The sequence below is a fragment of the Dendrobates tinctorius genome, unplaced genomic scaffold (genome assembly GCF_039654945.1).
Source record: "Dendrobates tinctorius isolate UK_male_01 unplaced genomic scaffold, ASM3965494v1 ptg000090l, whole genome shotgun sequence".
Taxonomy (NCBI): Eukaryota; Metazoa; Chordata; class Amphibia; order Anura; family Dendrobatidae; genus Dendrobates; species Dendrobates tinctorius.
Genome location: NW_027361758.1, coordinates 7,986,513 through 8,011,810, shown reverse-complemented (window position 1 = coordinate 8,011,810; position 25,298 = coordinate 7,986,513). Strand labels below are relative to the sequence as shown.

The following is a 25,298-nucleotide window of genomic DNA, read 5'->3' as shown; positions in this document are numbered from 1 at the left end:
CAAGTTCTCCAAAAAAATGACATAGTTGTCATGGGAGATTTCAACTATCCAGACATTTGTTGGGAATCTCTCTCAGGCAAAACTAACAGGTCAAGGAAATTCTTATCCTCTCTTGCTGACAACTTTATCTTCCAAAAGCAGTTACAAACCAGACAGGCCCAAATGCATCTGCATAGTGCAGATGCATTTGGGCCTGTCTGGTTTGTAACTTTATCTTCCAAAAGGTAGGGGAGAAAACAAGGGGAACTGCTACCTTGGATCTAATCCTTATAAACAGGGAGGAAATGGTTGAGGAGGTAAAAGTGGCCGGGACCCTAGGAGGTAGCAACCATGTTATTTTAGAATTTTGGATAACTAGAGGAGGAAGACCTATGAAGTCTCAGACATCAAGGTTAGATTTCAGAAAGGCAGATTTTAAGGGATTCAGAAAGAGAATTGGAGGGATCCAATGGCTGGATATCCTTAACGACAAAAATGTCCAGGAAGGCTGGGAAATCTTGAAAAATGAAATTCTCAAAGCACAATTGTTAACAATTCCGAAAAGAGGGAAGAATAGGAAGCATTTAAGGAAACCAGGATGGATGAACACAGAACTTAAGCACATGCTAAAAAATAAAAAAATGTTTATAAAATGGAAAAAGGGAGGCATATCTAAGGAAGAATATAATGCTGTCTGCAGAACCTGCAGGGCACAAATCAGATTATCTAAAGCTGACAATGAATTGAGGCTTGCAAGAGATGTCAAAAGCAATAATAAAGAATTTTGGGGCTATGTCAAAAGTAAAAGAAAAGTCAAAGATGCTATAGGATTTTTACAGGATGAAAATGATGAAATGGTAAGCCAGGATGTTGAGAAGGCCGAACTTTTAAATTCCTATTTTGCATGTTTTCTCTCAGAAAGGAAATGTAACATCAACTGTTCTTCACTGTCCTATTAAGGGAATAGAAGAATCCAGGATATCTATAAACAGAAAGATAGTGAGGAAACACTTAGCTAACCTAAATGAATTCAAGTCTCCAGGTCCAGATGAATTACACCCCAGAGTACTGAAGGAGATAGCAGAAGAAATTTTTGAACCCCTCTCCATAATCTTTGAAAATTCTTGGAGAACAGGAGAAGTCCCAGAAGACTGGAGAAGAGCAAATGTTGTTCCTATCTTCAAAAAGGGGAAGAAGGTGGACCCAGGCAACTATAGGCCGGTGAGTCTGACTTCTATACCAGGAAAAATCTTTGAACAAATTATTAAACAACATGTATGTCAGTACCTGGATAAGAATGAAGTGATTAAACAGTCAGCATGGGTTTGCAACTAATAAGTCATGTCAGACTAACTTAATTTCCTTCTATGATGGAATCACTGATTGGGTGGATCAAGGAAATGCTGTAGATATAGTATATCTTGACTTCAGCAAAGCATTTGACAAAGTATCTCATACAATCCTTATTGAAAAAGTATGGAATGGACAAGGCAACTGTAAGGTGGATTCATAACTAGCTTAGTGATCGGACTCAAAGAGTGGTCGTAAATGGCTGCACATCCAGTTGGAAGAATGTCTCAAGTGGGGTACCACAGGGCTCTGTCCTGGGCCCTGTATTGTTCAACATCTTTATCAACGATTTAAATGAAGGAATTGAGGGTAAACTGATTAAATTTGCTGATGACACAAAGCTAGAAGGGATAGCTAACACTAGAGGAGAGGATTCAAAAAGATATAAATAAACTGGAGCAGTGGGCAGCAACTAACATAATGGTTTTTAACAGGGAAAAATGCAAAGTACTACATCTGGGCAATAAAAATGAAAAAACATATACAGAATGGGAGGAATAGGGCTAAGCAACAGCACATGTGAAAAAGATTTGGGTATACTAATAGATCACAGACTGAATATGAGTCAACAGTGTGATGCAGCAGCAAAAAAGGCAAATGCAATTCTAGGATGTATTAACAGAAGCATACAGTCTAGATCACGTGAAGTCATTATTTCCCTCTACTCCTCTTTGGTCAGACCTCATCTGGAATATTGTGTCCAGTTTTGGGCACCACATTTTAAAAAGACATCAACAAACTGGAGCAAGTTCAGAAAAGAGCGACCAGAATGGTGACCGGTCTGCAAACCATGTCTTATGAGGAAAGGTTGCAGGATTTGGGAATGTTTAGTTTGCAAAAGAGAAGACAGAGGAGACTTAATAGCTGTCTACAAATATCTAAAGGACTGTCATGTTGTAGAAGGATCATCTTTATTCTCATTTGCACAAGGAAAGACTAGAAGCAATGGGATGAAACTGAATGGGAGGAGACACAGATTAGATATTAGAAAAAACTTTTTGACAGAGTGATCAATGAGTGGCACAGGCTGCCACGAGAAGTGGTGAGTTCTCCTTCAATGGAAGTCTTCAGACAGAGGCTGGACAGACATCTGACTGGGATGATTTAGCGAATCCTGCTTTGAGCAGGGGGTTGGACCAGATGACCCAGGAGGTCCCTTCCAGCTCCACGATTCTATGGAACACCAACAGGGAGAGGAAGTAGTATGGGAATGGTAGACACTAAGGCCAGAATCACACATGCGAGGAATACAGCCGATTCTCGCACGTTAATACCAGAGACTGCCGCCAGCACTCAGGAGCAAAGCGTGTGGCTCCATGTATTGCTATGCGGCCGCATGCTCTGATCTGAGTGCCGGATATTAACATGCAAGACTGTTGTGAGTTAATTTTCCTCTTCACCTTTGATGTCTGATGAACTCCCTCTGCTGGTGAAGAGAGGTAGTGAAATTGATTGGGATGGGAAGAACCTGTCATCTAAACAGGCGGAGTGTGATTGGACATCTGGAATTTCTGAGTGGATATAAGGCAGCCGACGCCCTGCAGGGTTTGCTGGTGATCCTTTCTGCTCTGAGCTCTGGCTTCCAGTTTTAGTTCCTGTCTACTAAAAGCTAAGTTTTGCCCTGCTATTATTCCATGAGATTTTGTCTGGTTTCCTTAGTGTTTGTATTCAGCCAGTCCTGGTCGGGACTGGCTGAATTCCATTTTTGTCTCTGATCAGTTGATCTCTTTGCTCTGTTTTCAGAATATACCTGAGTGCTGATATAGTGATTTTGAAGTCTAGCGACTTCAGGGCCTTTTTTCCTATCAGACGGTTGGGACATTTTTGTAGGGTTTTTTGCGGATTGCAGTCAACATCTTTTCTGTCCTATCTAGTTAGTTGGGCCCCATCGTTTGCTCAGCCTGTCTTTCTGTCTGTGTTTTCATCTGTTTTTCACCGACAATACATGTTGGGGGCTGTCTATTGCTTTGGGGTCTGCTCTGGGGCAGTTTAGATTTCCCCTTTCTTTCTTTAGGCTTATGTAGTTCTCCGGCTGTGACGAGGGGTCTAGGGCACCGTAGGAACCCCCCACGGCTACTGTTAGTTGTGGTGAATAGGATCAGGGGTCTGCAATCCGATAGCTCTCCGGTTTTCTGGACTTAGCTTGTATTTTTGTTTTCTCCTCCTCCGGTGACTCATTCATAACACAAGACTCGGCCGTATTCCTCGCATGTGTGATCCCGGCCTAACTGTGAGGTTAGAAAGATATAAGGAGATCTAGGAGAGTGCAAAGTCATTGTAGTACATTGTTACTTTTCAGGTGGTTCAGGTATGAGGAGGAACAAGAAACTTCAATTGATGTAACACCTGAGATCTACATGCTCATCTGATCACACAACTCATAGGGCCAGATTCATAGTTACATAGGTTGAAAAAAGGAGTCAGATCCATTAGATTCAGCCTTTAGCCACAATTTTTTGTCACTATCATCAAAACTTTCCCACCAGAATTCTGGCGTAAAAGCTTTAAAATGTGCAAAATCTTGTCGCAACTTGGGAGCTGCGCCAAAATTTAGCGTCTTTAGAACAGTTTTTCCTAGCTCCGCCAAAATGGGCAGAGCTGGGGCAGGACTAGAGCACAGGATTCCATAGGTCGTCCAATTCATGAATTAGAAATTTCACTCTAGTCCCTGACTAGAGTAACATTTCTGGCTTACCTCACACTGCAAATCAGATGCACCTGATTCATGAAGAAGTGTGGACCTCTTCATGAATCAGGAGCATCTGACTCCAGCACGTCTCTCATCAACACCAGCATAAACATTAACAGTCTGGCTAAATTTGGCCCTAAAGTCTTGTGCCTAGACTTCAACTGCCATGGTCCACTGGCTATCAAATTATATTGTCCTTGGGATCACCACTATCTTTTTTTTGCCATCCTTTCTGAAGAGCACAAGTTTACAGATTAAACACAATGGCCAAGATTCATCATTGCCTTTGTGCCTATATTTTGTCTAGTTGTTATTCTATTTGTGTCTTTTTTTTAATCTGTTCTCAACTGTTTGTTTTTTTGTCCTTTAAGGGCAGAATCCAGATGTTTTTGGTTGAGACATCAATAGTGACTTTCTAAAAAGTGCAAAATTTGGTGCAAGAATACTCTCACCACGGTATTTCTGAGTAGATCAGCAATTTGGCTCAGTTTTTGCACCAATTTGCAAAACGTGACTTTTGCCACCATTTCTAACTTCGCACCAAATTCATGAATTGTATGCACCATTTTGAAGAATTTGAATCCAAAAACGGTAACTTATCAAGTCAAAAAAGAATCTAATAACCTGCAAATGATTAATCAGTGCCAGGGAGTGCAAATTTACAGATAAAAGACCATAGAAGAAGACATTAATTTATCATTGCTTTGATGCCTGCTTTTTTGTCTAGCTTTGTGCCTTTTTAGGTTTGCACCAGATTCATTATTCTGTTTGTTCCTGTTTTGGAAGATTATTTGATATGTGCTTGCCTGTTATTTTTTTCCTGCTTTAAGGGTGGAGTTCAGCAATCACAGATGTAAAAAGAAAAATGCAATACTCACCTCTCCCCATCTGCTCCGGTATCTGCAGTGTGTCTCCTCAGCAGTGTGGCACGCGATGAAGTCACTTTATCGCTCCTGCTGTGTCAGACGCAGAGGTGGGAATGAAGGGAGAGGGAATGTCAGCATCTATGCTGCCGATACAGCTGAATGCACGATACAGGGGAAGGGGGTCAGCACTGGGCCCTCCTCACTCATGGGCCCATAGCAACTGCATGGTGTGCCGCTATTAGCACACAACTGGATGGGGGCCCTCTAACGCTGGGCCTGGCGCCAGCCATGGGTAATCAAAAGCCGCGTTGGGGACACCGGAAGGTAAGAGATTTGCGACCACCAGTGCAGCTGCCCAGTGGTGCTGATCTAGATGCTGGACTGGAGTCCCATGAATCGATCTCTTGATCTATAGTCCCAACCATCCTGCATACAGTGGACAGTCCCAGATTTGGGTGTGCGCCCTGCAGCCCATATGGTCATAATTAGCAGACGGGTTTGTCCCTCTTTCTGTTCTGCAAAAGTTGGGATGTATGTGCAAACATGTGCTCTTCTGCACCGTGAGGGGTGGCAGCATTATGGCCCCACACACCTGCCGGGATGGCTGCACAATTATCCGGTATCACACATGTGTAGATACAGGCAGGTGTCATCATCGGCATGGCGCACGGCTGCTGCGGAAGGGCGCGGCTATGGACAGCCCGGATAACCCCATACAAGCACAGGGGGTCCTTGTCCCCCACTTTCCTCACCCCAATATGTGTCATGCTCAGGTCACCGCTGCAGCAGTCACATCGTTCCCCAACAGGAGGCAGCATGGAGACGGGGGGCTCAGCACATTGAGGGGAGCGGTACCCCATTACCAGGCAATGCTTGGCCTACAGTCTCTAAGGAAAACAGTGGACAACCCCTTTAAAATAACACCTTATCCAGAATCCTGAGCGGTTTCTCCCAGTTTTCCGTCATCCTCGCCAGAGAGAAGGGAAAACTTTTGCTATGGAGAAAACAAATGACAGACACTGGAATCTGACACAAAGGGCTCATAAATGTTCCTTAGTAGACAACTGCGCCGGAAGCCGAGGCCGTTTCTTCCAGATATGATGTTTTTTCTGTCCCGGTGTACGCCCTCCCCCGGAGCGACACGAGCTTTTATTTAGTGGAGTCACTTCCTGTTTAGCAGCTGATCACGTGCACTGTGGAGTGACGTCACGGTGGCGCCGCACGAGACAGCTGACCTTATACTCACTATTTCCATGCCATGTCTGACGCACACAGCATGTGACTAGGATATGGCCACGCCCCTCCGCTGACAGCTTACCCACGCCCTTTCCTGCGGTGGGCGGGGCTAGGGAGGGCCGCTGGAGACGTCGCCATTCTAGGCGGCCAACGTTGAGTGACTGCACCGGGGAGAGGCAGGCCGCCGCCAGAGCACAGCCCGGGAGCCGCTCCGGGAACAATGGCTGTCGATAGCAGCAAGTTCAACCACTTGTCTCCTAGTCAGCTCAGTGAGCTGTTGGATGATGACGACAAACTGGGGCAGATGGCACAAGAGATGGACGAGGTGGGTGCCCGCAGCCTGGCCCGGGGATTACTGGCATCCCCTCCGAGAAGACCCTGCTGTGTCCTCGTTGTTCTGACACCCCATAGTTTGTGCGAACCGCAGAGGCGGCAGAGCCACATAGGGGGGATATGCAGCGGTATACAGAAGGGGGAATATGCCGACACACATGGGAAGAGGGGGTGTACAGGGGGGGATCTATATATACCGGTATACATAGGAGGGGGATATACAGCGGTGTACAGGGGGGGATCTATATATACTGGTATACATAGGAGGAGGGGGATATACAGTGGTGTACAGGGGGGGATCTATATATACCGGTATACATAGGAGGAGGATATACAGTGGTGTACAGGGGGGGATCTATATATACTGGTATACATAGGAGGAGGATATACAGTGGTGTACAGGGGGGGATCTATATATACTGGTATACATAGGAGGAGGATATACAGTGGTGTACAGGGGGGGATCTATATATACCGGTATACATAGGAGGGGGATATACAGTGGTGTACAGGGGGGGATCTATATATACCGGTATACATAGGAGGGGGATATACAGTGGTGTACAGGGGGGGATCTATATATACCGGTATACATAGGAGGGGGATATACAGCGGTGTACAGGGGGGGATCTATATATACCGGTATACATAGGAGGGGGATATACAGCGGTGTACAGGGGGGGATCTATATATACCGGTATACATAGGAGGAGGGGGGTATACAGCGGTGTACAGGGGGGGATCTATATATACCGGTATACATAGGAGGGGGATATACAGCGGTGTACAGGGGGGGATCTATATATACTGGTATACATAGGAGGAGGGGGATATACAACGGTGTACAGGGGGGATCTATATATACTGGTATACATAGGAGGGGGATATACAGCGGTGTACAGGGGGGGATCTATATATACCGGTATACATAGGAGGGGGATATACAGCGGTGTACAGGGGGGGATCTATATATACCGGTATACATAGGAGGGGGATATACAGCGGTGTACAGGGGGGGGATCTATATATACTGGTATACATAGGAGGGGGATATACAGTGGTGTACAGGGGGGGATCTATATATACCGGTATACATAGGAGGGGGATATACAGTGGTGTACAGGGGGGGATCTATATATACTGGTATACATAGGAGGAGGATATACAGTGGTGTACAGGGGGGGATCTATATATACCGGTATACATAGGAGGGGGATATACAGTGGTGTACAGGGGGGGATCTATATATACTGGTATACATAGGAGGAGGATATACAGTGGTGTACAGGGGGGGATCTATATATACCGGTATACATAGGAGGGGGATATACAGTGGTGTACAGGGGGGGATCTATATATACTGGTATACATAGGAGGAGGATATACAGTGGTGTACAGGGGGGGATCTATATATACTGGTATACATAGGAGGAGGATATACAGTGGTGTACAGGGGGGGATCTATATATACTGGTATACATAGGAGGAGGATATACAGTGGTGTACAGGGGGGGATCTATATATACTGGTATACATAGGAGGAGGATATACAGTGGTGTACAGGGGGGGATCTATATATACTGGTATACATAGGAGGAGGATATACAGTGGTGTACAGGGGGGGATCTATATATACTGGTATACATAGGAGGAGGGGGATATACAACGGTGTACAGGGGGGGATCTATATATACCGGTATACATAGGAGGGGGATATACAACGGTGTACAGGGGGGGATCTATATATACTGGTATACATAGGAGGAGGGGGATATACAGCGGTGTACAGGGGGGGATCTATATATACTGGTATACATAGGAGGAGGGGGATATACAGCGGTGTACAGGGGGGGATCTATATATACTGGTATACATAGGAGGAGGGGGATATACAGCGGTGTACAGGGGGGGATCTATATATACCGGTATACATAGGAGGGGGATATACAGCGGTGTACAGGGGGGGATCTATATATACCGGTATACATAGGAGGGGGATATACAGCGGTGTACAGGGGGGGATCTATATATACCGGTATACATAGGAGGGGGATATACAGCGGTGTACAGGGGGGGATCTATATATACTGGTATACATAGGAGGAGGGGGATATACAGCGGTGTACAGGGGGGGATCTATATATACTGGTATACATAGGAGGAGGGGGATATACAGTGGTGTACAGGGGGGGATCTATATATACTGGTATACATAGGAGGAGGGGGATATACAGCGGTGTACAGGGGGGGATCTATATATACTGGTATACATAGGAGGAGGGGGATATACAGCGGTGTACAGGGGGGGATCTATATATACTGGTATACATAGGAGGAGGGGGATATACAGCGGTGTACAGGGGGGATCTATATATACCGGTATACATAGGAGGGGGATATACAGCGGTGTACAGGGGGGATCTATATATACCGGTATACATAGGAGGGGGATATACAGCGGTGTACAGGGGGGGATCTATATATACTGGTATACATAGGAGGAGGGGGATATACAGCGGTGTACAGGGTGGATCTATATATACTGGTATACATAGGAGGAGGGGGATATACAGCGGTGTACAGGGGGGATCTATATATACCGGTATACATAGGAGGAGGGGGATATACAACGGTGTACAGGGGGGGATCTATATATACCGGTATACATAGGAGGAGGATATACAGTGGTGTACAGGGGGGGATCTATATATACCGGTATACATAGGAGGAGGATATACAGTGGTGTACAGGGGGGGATCTATATATACCGGTATACATAGGAGGAGGATATACAGTGGTGTACAGGGGGGGGATCTATATATACCGGTATACATAGGAGGATATACAGTGGTGTACAGGGGGGGATCTAGATATACCGGTATACATAGGAGGAGGATATACAGTGGTGTACAGGGGGGGATCTAGATATACCGGTATACATAGGAGGAGGATATACAGTGGTGTACAGGGGGGGATCTATATATACCGGTATACATAGGAGGAGGATATACAGTGGTGTACAGGGGGGGATCTAGATATACCGGTATACATAGGAGGAGGATATACAGTGGTGTACAGGGGGGGATCTATATATACCGGTATACATAGGAGGGGGATATACAGCGGTGTACAGGGGGGGATCTATATATACTGGTATACATAGGAGGAGGGGGGTATACAGCGGTGTACAGGGGGGGATCTATATATACTGGTATACATAGGAGGAGGGGGGTATACAGCGGTGTACAGGGGGGGATCTATATATACTGGTATACATAGGAGGAGGGGGGTATACAGCGGTGTACAGGGGGGGATCTATATATACTGGTATACATAGGAGGAGGGGGTATACAGCGGTGTACAGGGGGGGATCTATATATACTGGTATACATAGGAGGGGAATATACAGCGGTGTACAGGGGGGGATCTATATATACCGGTATACATAGGAGGAGGGGGGTATACAGCGGTGTACAGGGGGGGATCTATATATACCGGTATACATAGGAGGAGGGGGTATACAGCGGTGTACAGGGGGGGATCTATATATACCGGTATACATAGGAGGAGGGGGGTATACAGCGGTGTACAGGGGGGGATCTATATATACCGGTATACATAGGAGGAGGATATACAGGGGGGGATCTATATATACCGGTATACATAGGAGGAGGGGGATATACAGCGGTGTACAGGGGGGGATCTATGTATACCGGTATAGATAGGAGGAGGGGGATATACAACGGTGTACAGGAGGGGGATCTATATATACCGGTATACATAGGAGGAGGGGGATATACAGCGGTGTACAGGGGGGGATCTATATATACCGGTATACATAGGAGGAGGGGGATATACAGCGGTGTACAGGGGGGGATCTATATATACCGGTATACATAGGAGGAGGGGGATATACAGCGGTGTACAGGGGGGGATCTATATATACTGGTATACATAGGAGGAGGGGGATATACAGCGGTGTACAGGGGGGGATCTATATATACCGGTATACATAGGAGGAGGGGGATATACAACGGTGTACAGGGGGGGGATCTATATATACCGGTATACATAGGAGGAGGGGGATATACAGCGGTGTACAGGGGGGGATCTATATATACTGGTATACATAGGAGGAGGGAGATATACAACGGTGTACAGGGGGGGATCTATATATACCGGTATACATAGGAGGAGGGGGATATACAGCGGTGTACAGGAGGGGGGATCTATATATACCGGTATACATAGGAGGATATACAGTGGTGTACAGGGGGGGATCTATGTATACCGGTATAGATAGGAGGAGGGGGATATACAGCGGTGTACAGGGGGGGATCTATATATACCGGTATACATGGGAGGAGGGGGATATACAGCGGTGTACAGGAGGGGGGATCTATATATACCGGTATAGATAAGAAGAGGGGGATATACAGTGGTGTACGGGGGGGGGATCTATATATACCGGTATACATAGGAGGTTGGGGAAATACAGCGGTGTACAGGGGGGGATCTATATATACCGGTATACATAGGAGGAGGGGGATATACAGCGGTGTACAGGGGGGATCTATATATACCGGTATACATAGGAGGAGGGGGATCTATATATACTGGTATACATAGGAGGAGGGGGATATACAGCGGTGTACAGGGGGGGATCTATATATACTGGTATACATAGGAGGAGGGGGATATACAGCGGTGTACAGGGGGGGATCTATATATACCGGTATACATAGGAGGAGGCAGGGCTGTGGAGTCGGTAAGCCAAACCTGCGACTCCGACTCCTCAATTTCCCTTACACCGACTCCGACTCCACGACTCCGACTCCCACACATATTGCTTATATTTAAGTGAAAAATTTATTGTAGCACAATGTGAACCTCAGACATTTAATCATTTTTATGATCCAATAATCAAGATATTTAGATAGAACAGAATATATATTGGTGTACTACCCGGTTTTCATTCTTTTTGGTACAGATACGATATGGATAGACAGATATGGATAAATGGATAGATAGAGCAGATTTCTAATCTGCTTTTGCTATTGAAAACATTATCTATGAGCTCAAAAACCTTTCAGGTGATGCAGTTTTTTAAAAAGATGATCAGCTTTTGCAGCTGAAAAACGTATCCTCAAAAAACACAGGAAAAACGCTGTGTGTGAATGTAGCCTTAGATCAGGAATAGAACAGCCATTTCTAGGACATTTCATAACTTTCCCAAACTCCTATGAAAAAATATTCAGCACATCCTGCATTGAATTACTGTACCCAATTTATTATATATTTTAGGAGTCGGAGTCGCTCCATTTTATACCGACTCCAACTCCGACTCCACCAAAATGAGCACCGACTCCGACTCCACCAAAATGAGCACCGACTCCACGACTCCGACTCCACAGCCCTGGGAGGAGGGGGATCTATATATACTGGTATACATAGGAGGAGGGGGATATACAGCAGTGTACAGGAGGAGGGGGATCTATATATACCGGTATACATAGGAGGAGGGGGGATCTATATATACCGGTATAGATAAGAAGAGGGGGATATACAGTGGTGTACAGGGGGGGGGGGATCTATATATACCGGTATACATAGGAGGAGGGGGATATACAGCGGTGTACAGGGGGGGGATCTATATATACCGGTATACATAGGAGGAGGGGGATATACAGCGGTGTACAGGGGGGGATCTATATATACCGATATACATAGGAGGAGGGGGATCTATATATACTGGTATACATAGGAGGAGGGGGATATACAGCGGTGTACAGGGGGGGATCTATATATACTGGTATACATAGGAGGAGGGGGATATACAGCGGTGTACAGGGGGGGATCTATATATACCGGTATACATAGGAGGAGGGGGATCTATATATACTGGTTTACATAGGAGGAGGGGGATATACAGCAGTGTACAGGAGGAGGGGGATCTATATATACCGGTATACATAGGAGGAGGGGGGGATCTATATATACCGGTATACATAGGAGGAGGGGATATACAGCGGTGTACAGGAGGAGGGGGATCTATATATACCGGTATACATAGGAGGAGGGGGATCTATATATACTGGTATACATAGGAGGAGGGGGATCTATATATACTGGTATACATAGGAGGAGGGGGATCTATATATACTGGTATACATAGGAGGGGGGGATATACAGCAGTGTACAGGAGGAGGGGGATCTATATATACCGGTATACATAGGAGGAGGGGGGATCTATATATACCGGTATACATAGGAGGAGGGGGATCTATATATACCGGTATACATAGGAGGAGGGGGGATCTATATATACCGGTATACATAGGAGGAGGGGGATATACAGCAGTGTACAGGAGGAGGGGGATCTATATATACCGGTATACATAGGAGGAGGGGGATCTATATATACCGGTATACATAGGAGGAGGGGGGTCTATATATACCGGTATACATAGGAGGAGGGGAATATACAGCAGTGTACAGGAGGAGGGGGATCTATATATACCGGTATACATAGGAGGAGGGGGGATCTATATATACCGGTATACATAGGAGGAGGGGGATCTATATATACCGGTATACATAGGAGGAGGGGGGATCTATATATACCGGTATACATAGGAGGAGGGGGATATACAGCAGTGTACAGGAGGAGGGGGATCTATATATACCGGTATACATAGGAGGAGGGGGATCTATATATACCGGTATACATAGGAGGAGGGGGGTCTATATATACCGGTATACATAGGAGGAGGGGGGTCTATATATACCGGTATACATAGGAGGAGGGGGGATCTATATATACCGGTATACATAGGAGGAGGGGATATACAGCGGTGTACAGGAGGAGGGGGATCTATATATACCGGTATACATAGGAGGAGGGGGATCTATATATACTGGTATACATAGGAGGAGGGGGATCTATATATACTGGTATACATAGGAGGAAGGGGATCTATATATACTGGTATACATAGGAGGAGGGGGATATACAGCAGTGTACAGGAGGAGGGGGATCTATATATACTGGTATACATAGGAGGGGGATATACAGCAGTGTACAGGAGGAGGGAGATCTATATATACCGGTATACATAGGAGGAGGGGGATCTATATATACCGGTATACATAGGAGGAGGGGGGATCTATATATACCGGTATACATAGGAGGAGGGGGGATCTATATATACCGGTATACATAGGAGGAAGGGGGATCTATATATACCGGTATACATAGGAGGAGGGGGATCTATATATACCGCTATACATAGGAGGAGGGGGATCTATATATACCGGTATACATAGGAGGAGGGGGATATACAGCAGTGTACAGGAGGAGGGGGATCTATATATACCGGTATACATAGGAGGAGGGGGGATCTATATATACCGGTATACATAGGAGGGGGGATCTATATATACCGGTATACATAGGAGGAGGGGGGATCTATATATACCGGTATACATAGGAGGAGGGGGATCTATATATACCGGTATACATAGGAGGAGGGGGGATCTATATATACCGGTATACATAGGAGGAGGGGGGATCTATATATACCAGTATACATAGGAGGAGGGGGATCTATATATACCGGTATACATAGGAGGAGGGGGATCTATATATACCGGTATACATAGGAGGAGGGGGGATCTATATATACCGGTATACATAGGAGGAGGGGGATATACAGCGGTGTACAGGAGGGGGGATCTATATATACCGGTATACATAGGAGGAGGGGGATATACAGCGGTGTACAGGAGGGGGGATCTATATATACCGGTATACATAGGAGGAGGGGGATATACAGCGGTGTACAGGAGGGGGGATCTATATATACTGGTATACATAGGAGGAGGAGGATATACAGCGGTGTACAGGAGCGGGGATTTATATATACCGGTATACATAGGAGGAGGGGGATATACAGCGGTGTACAGGAGGGGGGATCTATATATACTGGTATACATAGGAGGAGGAGGATATACAGCGGTGTACAGGAGCGGGGATTTATATATACCGGTATATGTGGGAGGGGGATATACCGGGGTACATAGGGGGAAGGAGGAGGGTATATTGGCATACATGGGGGTTAAACTGGCATATTTAGGAGGGGGCTATACCGATAGACATGGGTGAAAGGGGATGTACCAGCATACATAGGAGGGAGGGGGGATATATACCGAAACACATAGGGAGGGTGGGATTTATACCGGCATACATAGGAGGGAGGGGGGGATATATACCGGCATACATAGGAGGGAGGGGGGGATATATACCGGCATACATAGGAGGGAGGGGGGGATATATACCGGCATACATAGGAGGGAGGGGGGGATATATACCGGCATACATAGGAGGGAGGGGGGATATATACCGGCACACATAGGAGGGAGGGGGGATGTACCCTGTCTGGCCCCTGTGTGGTACATACATATTGTCCTAGAATACCACTGGCCTGACAGGAATCCTCCCCAGAGATAGCTGTAGACATGTGTGATGTTCTGTGGCAGTGGCTTGGTCTTCCCCAGTCTCTACACATTGCATCTCTCTGATATGTAGGACGGTCTTATTTCTGCACCTTTACCTTTTGCTCAGGAGACGTCACTAGTGATGGTGCTGTAGGACGTCCTAGTTTCCAGGGCTGTGGAGTCGGTAAGCCACAGTTGCGACTCCGACTCCTGGATTTTATCAGGCTCCGACTCCTTCATAAATGGCCAATTCGTAACAACAAATTTACTGTTGTAAAATATTAAACATCGTGCTTATTCAGTTTCTCACCATCATATAAGTAATCAGACCACTTAGAGCAAAAACTACATTTATTAGAATACAATTAGAATATAGCAAATAACTTTTATAAACTTTTCTAAACTGTAAGTAAATATGCAATAAACACTTTTATGCAGTTAATAAGAAGAAATCTATAAATTTGTCCTCAGAAAAAGTATTGCCTCTGTCAGATCCTCCTTCATGGATGCCCTCAAATCTGATCTAATTATTTTGAGAACAGAGAACAACCTCTCTACACTAACTTGTGTTGGTGGCAAAGCAGTAACCACTCGGGCAACATCTCTGACAATGTCAGGATACAGAGGAATCGCTTGTTGCACTGTTATTTTTGATGAACGGTCAAATTTCTCAATTTTTTTTAGTGCACATGAAAAATTCTGCTGAAATGTACTGGCTGTGTTCCTTGATGGGGATGACTCCTTTTCTATGCGGGAACGCTTTGCACGGTCCTTGTGATCCAAATATTCTTCAAAATTAAATTCTTCATCAGTTGATGATGAGGGTGAAGATGTGGCAGGACGACCAAATTCTTCTTGTTCCTCCTGACTGTTCTGCAACCCTTTCATCCTTACTGCTATTTCAAACAGAGCTTCTTTTCCTTTACTTAGGCTGGTTTCACATTTGCGTTAAAACAACGCTGCGCCCTGCGTCGTTAAGCCCCGCCCCGAGCCGGCTCCCTGCCCGCCCCATCCGGGATCACCGCCTACTTTCGCATTTGCACGCATGCGATCGGCGCACCCTATCTTTAGCATAGGGTGCGCAGATCATGCGCTGCCAGTGTGAAAGTAGCGTGCTGCGCACTTTTGACGGTGCGCCATGCGCGCCGAAATGCAACATGCTGCATTTCGGCGCGCACGGCGCACCGTCAAAAGTGCGCAGCACGCTACTTTCACACTGGCAGCGCATGATCTGCGCACCCTATGCTAAAGATAGGGTGCGCCGATCGCATGCGTGCAAATGCGAAAGTAGGCGGTGATCCCGGATGGGGCGGGCAGGGAGCCGGCTCGGGGCGGGGCTTAACGACGCAGGGCGCAGCGTTGTTTTAACGCAAATGTGAAACCAGCCTTAGCTGTTGATCATCTAGAAGAATCCGATGCATTGGGTCTACATAAACAGCTGCCAAAAGAATGTTATTTTGTAATAGTAGCTCCTCTCTCCGTTTCATTGATGTAGCAATGCCACTTGCAATTAACCCTCCTCTTTGGGACAGGCGAAACATCAGGTTCTTCCACTCCTTTAAGAAAATACCTGGAGTTAAGTCCTCTGCTTGTAATTTTTTAGTCACTGTAAATGGGTGCTCTAGCAATTTTTCCAGCTCAGTCACCTGATTCCACTGACTTTCATTTAGCGTCAGTTGAGGGTTAGCCATGTCTACAAGAAAGGTTTTCAGTTCAACCAAGCGCTGAATCATTAAGTAAGTACTGCCCCATCGTGTGGCTTGATCAATAATTGCCCCTTTTCCAGCACGTCTCTTCAAAATTGAGTCAACTTTAGGGGTTCTGGCAACAGTAGCCAATTTTCTCACCTTGCCAATCAGTGCAGCAGCATGTCCTTCTTGCAGACTGTCTCTTATAGCCAGCTGTAGCGTATGCACAACACAGCGCATCTGATGAATGAAAGAACATATTGACACAGTTTCAACAAGATCATCTAAACTATCATGTTGCTGTTCATCTGAAGCAACTTCAGTTTGCTCCTCAGTTACAATACTGTGTTCCTCTATTTCAAACATTTCTATGTCTGTGGACCCAGAATGTTCTTCTAGCTGCTGGTCACCATCATTACTCTCATTCATTAGCTTAATAGTACTTATCATATTTGACGCATTGTCAGTTACGACAGAAAGAACTTGCTCTTTTTTAAGTTCATAGTCTTGCAGAACCTTTTCCATCAAGACCTGGAGAAACTCACTGGTGTGATGAGCTTTGGTGTCTTTTACTGCCAATGTCTTGGTAACTATTTCATTTTTGTCACAAACAAATCGGACATTGATGGCAAAATAGTTCACTCTGTGACGTGTGCAGGCATCCATTTTAAGAAACAGAAAGCGTCCCTTGAGAGTTTTTTTAAGTTCTTCCTTTTGTTTAAAAGCTTCTTCGATTACTAATTTTCTAATACTCTCTCTCTCCAGAGAAACACCAAGCTTGCGGGCCATTTCCCCATTCAGACACATAAAAGCTGGTCGTGAAAATAATGAAATAGGCACACTATCCTTTACAACAAGCTCTATGATCTGTTTTTTAAATGTATCTACTGTCATTGTCACAGTAACTTTGTCACTGACAAAATATCTTGCAACTGATGGCTGCAAAGTTCTCTTCTCCTTTGTTTGGCTGGAAGAGCTGGGCACTGGTTCATTGGTTTGGATGCAGTCTCTCTCATCCACTGCTTTCAGTACTTCTGGATGAAAGCGCTGTAAATGTCTCTTTAGATTAGAAGCTCTGGTAGGAGCATTTTTATCTTTGCCTGAATATGCACTCATCTTGGCTTCACAGCATTTGTTTTCGTCTGGATCAGTTGTCATACACTGACAGACATAATGTTTTCTATCTTGAGTGATGGTGAAATGTTCAAATACAGCTGATTTAATGTGATGCTTCTTTGACATTCTCAGGTTTTTAATTCTGCATTCACAATCCAAATGACAATTGTTTTTCCTAAAAACAATTGTACAAAATTATTGCCAGGTCGTACAACTGATATAGTGGTCAGTAATACTGTTATTATTCCTCATGTACTCACAGTTAACTGATGCAAAGTTTGTTGAAAGGATAATACTTCTTAAGGCCCTTTTACATTTAGCGATGCACCAGCGATCCAACCAGCGATCCGACCCGGTCAGGATCGCTGGTGCATCGCTAAATGATCGCTAGTGAGCTTTCATACAGAAAGATCTCACAGCGATGCAGCAGCGACGCAGCGCACGATACTTACCATTCACACACAGCGATCCTGCGTCCTCCCGCCCGCGTCCAGCGTCGCTCGTCGTCACAGCAGGAAGTCTCAGCAGGAAGCGCCCGACGAGAAATGGAGCCGGACATTCTCGCGCGATCAGCGATGGACAGCGGGGGAGCCGGTCGCTGGTAAGTATCACACATAGCGATATCGCTAGCAATATCGCTATAACGTCACAAAACCAGTGACGTTTTAGCGATATTGCTAGCGATATCGCTTAGTGTAAAACCCCCTTTACAGTCTTCCTCTTCTGAGTAGCAGGCAGCTGTGAGATGCTTGGAAGACGCACACCTAGTATGATCTAGTCTAGAGGAGGAGCTTTACTACTAAGAATTTGCAACACATTTTCACTTTCAGTTTCATACATTGTAAGTAGGGGGGGTTGGGGCAGCATGAGGTTAACCAAGTATAAGATTAGATAAGGGCAGTGGAGAACAGTGACACACAAGAAGTAAGAAATGTCTCCATCTCCAGCAGAACTGCTTATCACTGTTGTTCATAGTTTGATAGAACATATATATTTGAGTAACATTTATAAAATTCATATGAAAGTTCAATTATGAAATATTAATAAAAATTTTTTAAAGCTGGAGTCGGTACATTTCTACCTACTCCGACTCCAACCAAAACTAACTCCGACTCCACAGCCCTGCTAGTTTCTTCTTGCAGTGTCTTGTGATGAAACCCTGCACCTCTGTCCCCAAACTCATGTCAATGGAAATGGTGACTGATGTTTCCATGTGAAGCACCACTGTTATAGGATGATTTATGAGCAGAAACTTGTGGTGTCTGAGGTTCTGGAATCCTGTTGACTAAATACAAGCTCTGTAGGCCACAGGTGACTGCGGCTGTTCTCCAGAGACCACTGCGGATAGCACTGTCGGCTCTACAGTAACTACGGTAATAATGATGTAGGGACGCTTTAATTTCTATTTTTCACTTTGGCCACTTGCTTTTGAATATATGTATTTTTTTTAATCTATCCAAAACTTTTCCTACATGTTCTGTAATCGTTTCAGACCTTGAATCCTTTTGGCTGGAGCCCATAAGTGCCCATGCACCTTCACCTTCAATAGTTGTAAGCCAAATGTTTGTATGACTGGTAGTTTTTCATCCAGGCTCCCTATTCACATGCACACGTGGCCGAGGGTATATATATTTTTTAATAGCAAGAAGGTAGTTGTTTGTTGCCAGTCATCTCTGGCAGCAACTTATGTCTCCTAGAACAAAGCATTGGGCATATTGAAATCCACGATGCCCAATTTTCTGTACCCTCATATGATATCTAGCCATAGCTAACTTTATAGAAATATCCATTACTGCCCTGTCTCCTCTTGCTGTTTTTGTTGCCCCCTTTTTTCCTGTGGGACCCTCGCTGTGTTTTTAACCTTTTTTGCCAATGGAATAATTTACATAAAGTACTTTTCTGAATATATCTTTGGCCATTTGTCCTATATGAAGGTATTCTAGTTTAATGAGACTACTTTGTGCCTACACTACACAATATGGTGCTATCCTACTGATTTTCGCTGAATATTTGTCTTCCTGATATGACCTCGGAGAGGAGTCAGCCACTCCCATACATATTAGATGGCCACCTTGTTCTGCCAACCTCCTTCATATGGTCACATGTACACTGCAAGGCAGTCTTGTCACCAGGTTTGGGGGGCATAAACTGGATCTGAATAAAGCTCATGAATACCAAGGCATCAGATGACTTGGGGATCTGCTTCAGATAAATCAGTGTTAATTTACAGTAAAGAACCCAGTACTGGAATTGGGGTCTTTACTAGTTTATGCTTCTGTTAGACGGCAGCATGAACCTGGTGTTTCATTTCTACTGGAGCTGGTCATTCACTTTATGTTGTTCTTGCTGTGTAGGTAATAGTTTTTGCTGTAGTTTTGTGACGTCTGGCATCAGCCCAGGTTTGCCTTGTTCTGAGGCTGACGCTGGTTATTTCTTCAGATGCTTAAAAGTGAATCTGTTATCATATCTCTCACCAGTGCTGTGCAAACGTTTTCCTCAGGTGTGGAAAAAATACTGCAAAGTAAGAATGCTTTAAAAAAATAGAAGTGTTAAAGGGGTTGTCCAGCCTTAGTGTGCAAGTCTGCAGTCACTGAGTGACTGCAGACTTGTGAATCTTCGCATTGCACTCTGCGGATTCTACTGTGCCTGGAGTGTGTGGGCATGTGACCGCGGCAGGGCAATGGAGTCTGAGTCTATGTCCATTTTGGTGGAGTCGGTATAAAATGGACCAACTCAGACTCCTAAAATATATAATAAATTGTGTACAACTGTACAATGCAGAACGTTTTCATAAGAATCTGGGAAAGTTGTGGAATGTCCTATAAATCTCTGTTCTATTCCTGATCTAAGGATCTAGGCTATTGGTTGAGTTGAATGTGTGTTGCACGTTTTGTAAACAGGGCTGCCACTAGGAATTTCAGGGCCCCATACTGGCAAAAATTTTCCAGGCCCCCTTGAAACGCTGCCCAGGCTCCACCCTAGCTCCACCTCCACCCCTCGAACCTTCCACAATCCCACCACCCTGTCTTGGAAAAACTCCACGTCTGCACCATGTCCTCACCAATCACATCACCAGATCACATACATAGCCAGCAGCGAGAAGATTTTTTAATCCACCACCACGACAAGGTAGACTCTTTTGGCCTGGCTCTACTCTACTGTAACTTATTAAACATTTGTTAAAATATCCAATACAATTTTAGGTATATATTTTTTATTTTTAAGTTTTTAAAATGACCAATAATAACACATACAAATGACAAATACCACCACACCATGATTGAATCACATATTACCACCACATGTTGACCAATAATACCACATACAAGGAGCATATACCGCCACACCATGACTAGCTCACATATTGCCATCACATGGTAGCTGAATACTACAATACTGATCATTAATTTAAATAAAAGCACAATACTAATGCCATTATACACAGGAGATATTAATATACAGTGTCCATGTACAGGTAATACAGGGATCCCGAGTGCATTATACACAGGAGCTCTATATAGAGTATACAGTATATAGTGTAAGTGTACAGGTAACACACTGACTCACCGGTGATGTCTCTAGTTGAAGTCCTTCATCTTCGCTTTTCTTCTTCATCCAGTTCAGACTACCATCACTTCTTCCACCCAGGACTGGTCTCTGCAGAAAATAACACGGTTATCTAGAGCACATTCCCCAACCTCTCTATTGAGCCAGATGTAGAAAAAAGTGACCGTGTTGACCTGCACAGTAACAGGACCTCTCTTCCCCATCACTGAAATCAGTATCCTCTAAAATATCTTTTAATTAGCCCCTACAGTAATAATATCCCACATTCTGACCCTTTTTTTTTTCCTCCCATTCTTTACCCCATGTCTCCACCCATTCTGCCTCATGTCTCTCCCTATTGCCCCCATAGTCATCCCTAATAGTATAATGCATCCCATAGTCATATATCGTGGCGTAATGCACCCCCGGAGCAGCGCAAGGCTGGTTTCACATTAGCGTTTGTGTGCGCAGCGTAAAGCTGGTTTCACATTAGCGTTTGTGTGCCCAGCGTAAGGCTGGTTTCACATTAGCGTTTGTGTCGCCAGCGTAAGGCTGGTTTCACATTAGCGTTTGTGTCGCCAGCGTAAGGCTGGTTTCACATTAGCGTTTGTGTCGCCAGCGTAAGGCTGGTTTCACATTAGCGTTTGTGTGCGCAGCGTAAGGCTGGTTTCACATTAGCGTTTGTGTGCGCAGCGTAAGGCTGGTTTCACATTAGCGTTTGTGTCGCCAGCGTAAGGCTGGTTTCACATTAGCGTTTGTGTCGCCAGCGTAAGGCTGGTTTCACATTAGCGTTTGTGTGCGCAGCGTAAGGCTGGTTTCACATTAGCGTTTGTGTCGCCAGCGTAAGGCTGGTTTCACATTAGCGTTTGTGTGCGCAGCGTAAGGCTGGTTTCACATTAGCGTTTGTGTCGCCAGCGTAAGGCTGGTTTCACATTAGCGTTTGTGTCGCCAGCGTAAGGCTGGTTTCACATTAGCGTTTGTGTCGCCAGCGTAAGGCTGGTTTCACATTAGCGTTTGTGTGCGCAGCGTAAGGCTGGTTTCACATTAGCGTTTGTGTCGCCAGCGTAAGGCTGGTTTCACATTAGCGTTTGTGTCGCCAGCGTAAGGCTGGTTTCACATTAGCGTTTGTGTCGCCAGCGTAAGGCTGGTTTCACATTAGCGTTTGTGTCGCCAGCGTAAGGCTGGTTTCACATTAGCGTTTGTGTCGCCAGCGTAAGGCTGGTTTCACATTAGCGTTTGTGTGCGCAGCGTATGGCTGGTTTCACATTAGCGTTTGTGTGCCCAGGGTAAGGCTGGTTTCACATTAGCGTTTGTGTGCCCAGCGCTAGGCTGGTTTCACATTAGCGTTTGTGTGCGCAGCGTAAGGCTGGTTTCACATTAGCGTTTGTGTGCCCAGCGTATGGCTGGTTTCACATTAGCGTTTGTGTGCGCAGCGTAAGGCTGGTTTCACATTAGCGTTTGTGTGCGCAGCGTAAGGCTGGTTTCACATTAGCGTTTGTGTGCGCAGCGTAAGGCTGGTTTCACATTAGCGTTTGTGTGCGCAGCGTATGGCTGGTTTCACATTAGCGTTTGTGTGCGCAGCGTAAGGCTGGTTTCACATTAGCGTTTGTGTGCGCAGCGTATGGCTGGTTTCACATTAGCGTTTGTGTGCGCAGCGTAAGGCTGGTTTCACATTAGCGTTTGTGTGCGCAGCGTAAGGCTGGTTTCACATTAGCGTTTGTGTGCGCAGCGTAAGACTGGTTTCACATTAGCATTTGTGTGCGCAGCGTATGGCTGGTTTCACATTAGCGTTTGTGTGCGCAGCGTATGGTTGGTTTCACATTAGCGTTTGTGTGCGCAGCGTATGGCTGGTTTCACATTAGCGTTTGTGTGCGCAGCGTAAGACTGGTTTCACATTAGCGTTTGTGTGCGCAGCGTAAGACTGGTTTCACATTAGCATTTGTGTGCGCAGCGTAAGACTGGTTTCACATTAGCATTTGTGTGCGCAGCGTAAGACTGGTTTCACATTAGCATTTGTGTGCGCAGCGTAAGGCTGGTTTCACATTAGCGTTTGTGTGCGCAGCGTAAGACTGGTTTCACATTAGCGTTTGTGTGCGCAGCGTAAGACTGGTTTCACATTAGCGTTTGTGTGCGCAGCGTAAGACTGGTTTCACATTAGCGTTTGTGTGCGCAGCGTAAGACTGGTTTCACATTAGCGTTTGTGTGCGCAGCGTAAGACTGGTTTCACATTAGCATTTGTGTGCGTACTTTTCCTTAAGATGAAAATCCATATAGAGGAAAAAGCACTAATAAGAACCAGAGTAATAAAAGTGAACAACTTTATTGAAGTAACAATAAAACATGATGTAAAAACATGATACAAAAAATGGCAGGGAGAAGACAATGATAAGCCAAAATGGTGGATACACGGCATACAAACAGGCGAAGAAAATATAACAGGCAAAGTAAAAAAATTATTATATATGTAGGTCTGCTCAAAAAGTGCAAGGCCTACGTACTTCTTTCCTTAAGATCCACATAGATCCACATGCGTCTTGCGTACCTATATTTAACATTGTGCACGCAGGGACATGCGTTGTATACGGATGCGTCCCAGTGCGTCGTTTTGACGTGCCCGCCGACCGCAACATGTCACATCAGATATTGATTTGATTTAGATTTCTCTTCTATTTAAATCAAGTAGCATTATGGAAAATAAATTCCCAGAAGTGCTAATAGTTTAGTTTTGAAGCATTCTTACGTTGACTCTTTTGCATGCTAGTACTTGATGTAAAGTCGCTGGGGGGGGATCACTTTGCGCAATAATACCAAAAATTCACTGGTCATCAATTAAATATTCAGTATATCAATTTTTTTCTCTTAAACAGGGATGAGGCATCCACCTTACCTTCTGCTTTGCAATCCATACATTGGTTAGTAGGATTCTGGTGCTTGCACACTATAGGGTCCTGTCTCCTAAATCCGTCTCGCATGTTGGGCAAAGAAGAGATGACGTACAATCGGGTCCATTGTAAATGATGCTGTCTTCTCACCAGTGACCCATTTACATCACGCTCTCATCTTTCATAACCTGTCTGTTAACATTGTTCCCAGTGTTGTATTCTGCCCACAATTTCCCGTAGGTGTGCCTGAAACCTAATGCAGAGTCACTCTACTTTTTTTTTTTGGATGATTGCTACTTCTGCCTCCTTTTTTTCCTCGTTTTAACATTGACTAGCTATCCTTAAAGGGGCCGGTCACTTTCTTGTGTTAGTGCAGCTTTCCTCGCACTGACACCACTTCTGTCCATACATTGGCTGTGACGTTGAAGGGTAGCTGGGAGGCCCCCATACACCTCAAAAGGTTGACTGATCCCTCCAAAAATTGACAATTTTCATCTAAATATGTAAGGGGATGTTAGAGGTTGGTCACTTTCTCTTGTTAGTGCAGGTTTGCTTACTGCACAGCGCTCCAATCCATACAGTGGCTGCTGGTGGAGGAGCATGTGACCAGACCAGTCCATCAATCCTGCTTTGAGCAGGGGGTTGGACCAGATGGCCCAGGAGGTCCCTTCCAACTCTACGATTCTATGATCAGTCTCCTCCAATAGGAAAGCCGCTTTCCCATGTCAGGTGTTTTACAATTGGAGGAGACTGATGGATGTATAGTGCCCATATGCATCATGTCGGTCCCCTAAAAACAGTGGCTTTGACCTATTTTCATGTAATATTGTCATTTCAAAGCCCAATCCTTTTGTTTTCAGGGGCGATAAGTCGTTGCCAGAAATTCTGGCATTGTCTTTCTCCTCTCTCCCTATTGAAATAACTTGAGCTTTTGGCCAGGCCAAATGTTTTTATGTATTGGGGAGTCAGGAGGGATCGCTGTCAGCTCAGCTGAACCACAGTTATTCTGATATCTGTGTAATGTGTACAGCCAGGGTTAGTCTAGGCGTCTGAGCTACCGGATCCATGCTGATCAGTAGAATGAACTGTTGACATGGGTGCCTTGGACTGCTGGGCT

General features: G+C 45.1%; 1 protein-coding gene across 1 annotated transcript in view; it reads left to right on the top strand.

Moving 5' to 3' along the window:
* Positions 1 to 6,148: 6,148 nt before the first annotated feature.
* VPS37B (VPS37B subunit of ESCRT-I) overlaps positions 6,149 to 25,298 on the top strand; it is a 37,350-nt gene continuing 18,200 nt past the window's right edge. The window contains exon 1 of the mRNA XM_073586054.1: positions 6,149 to 6,445. Within this exon, the coding sequence (XP_073442155.1) occupies positions 6,341 to 6,445 (105 nt within the window). The 5' untranslated portion in view covers positions 6,149 to 6,340. The remainder of the gene's footprint in view (positions 6,446 to 25,298) is intronic.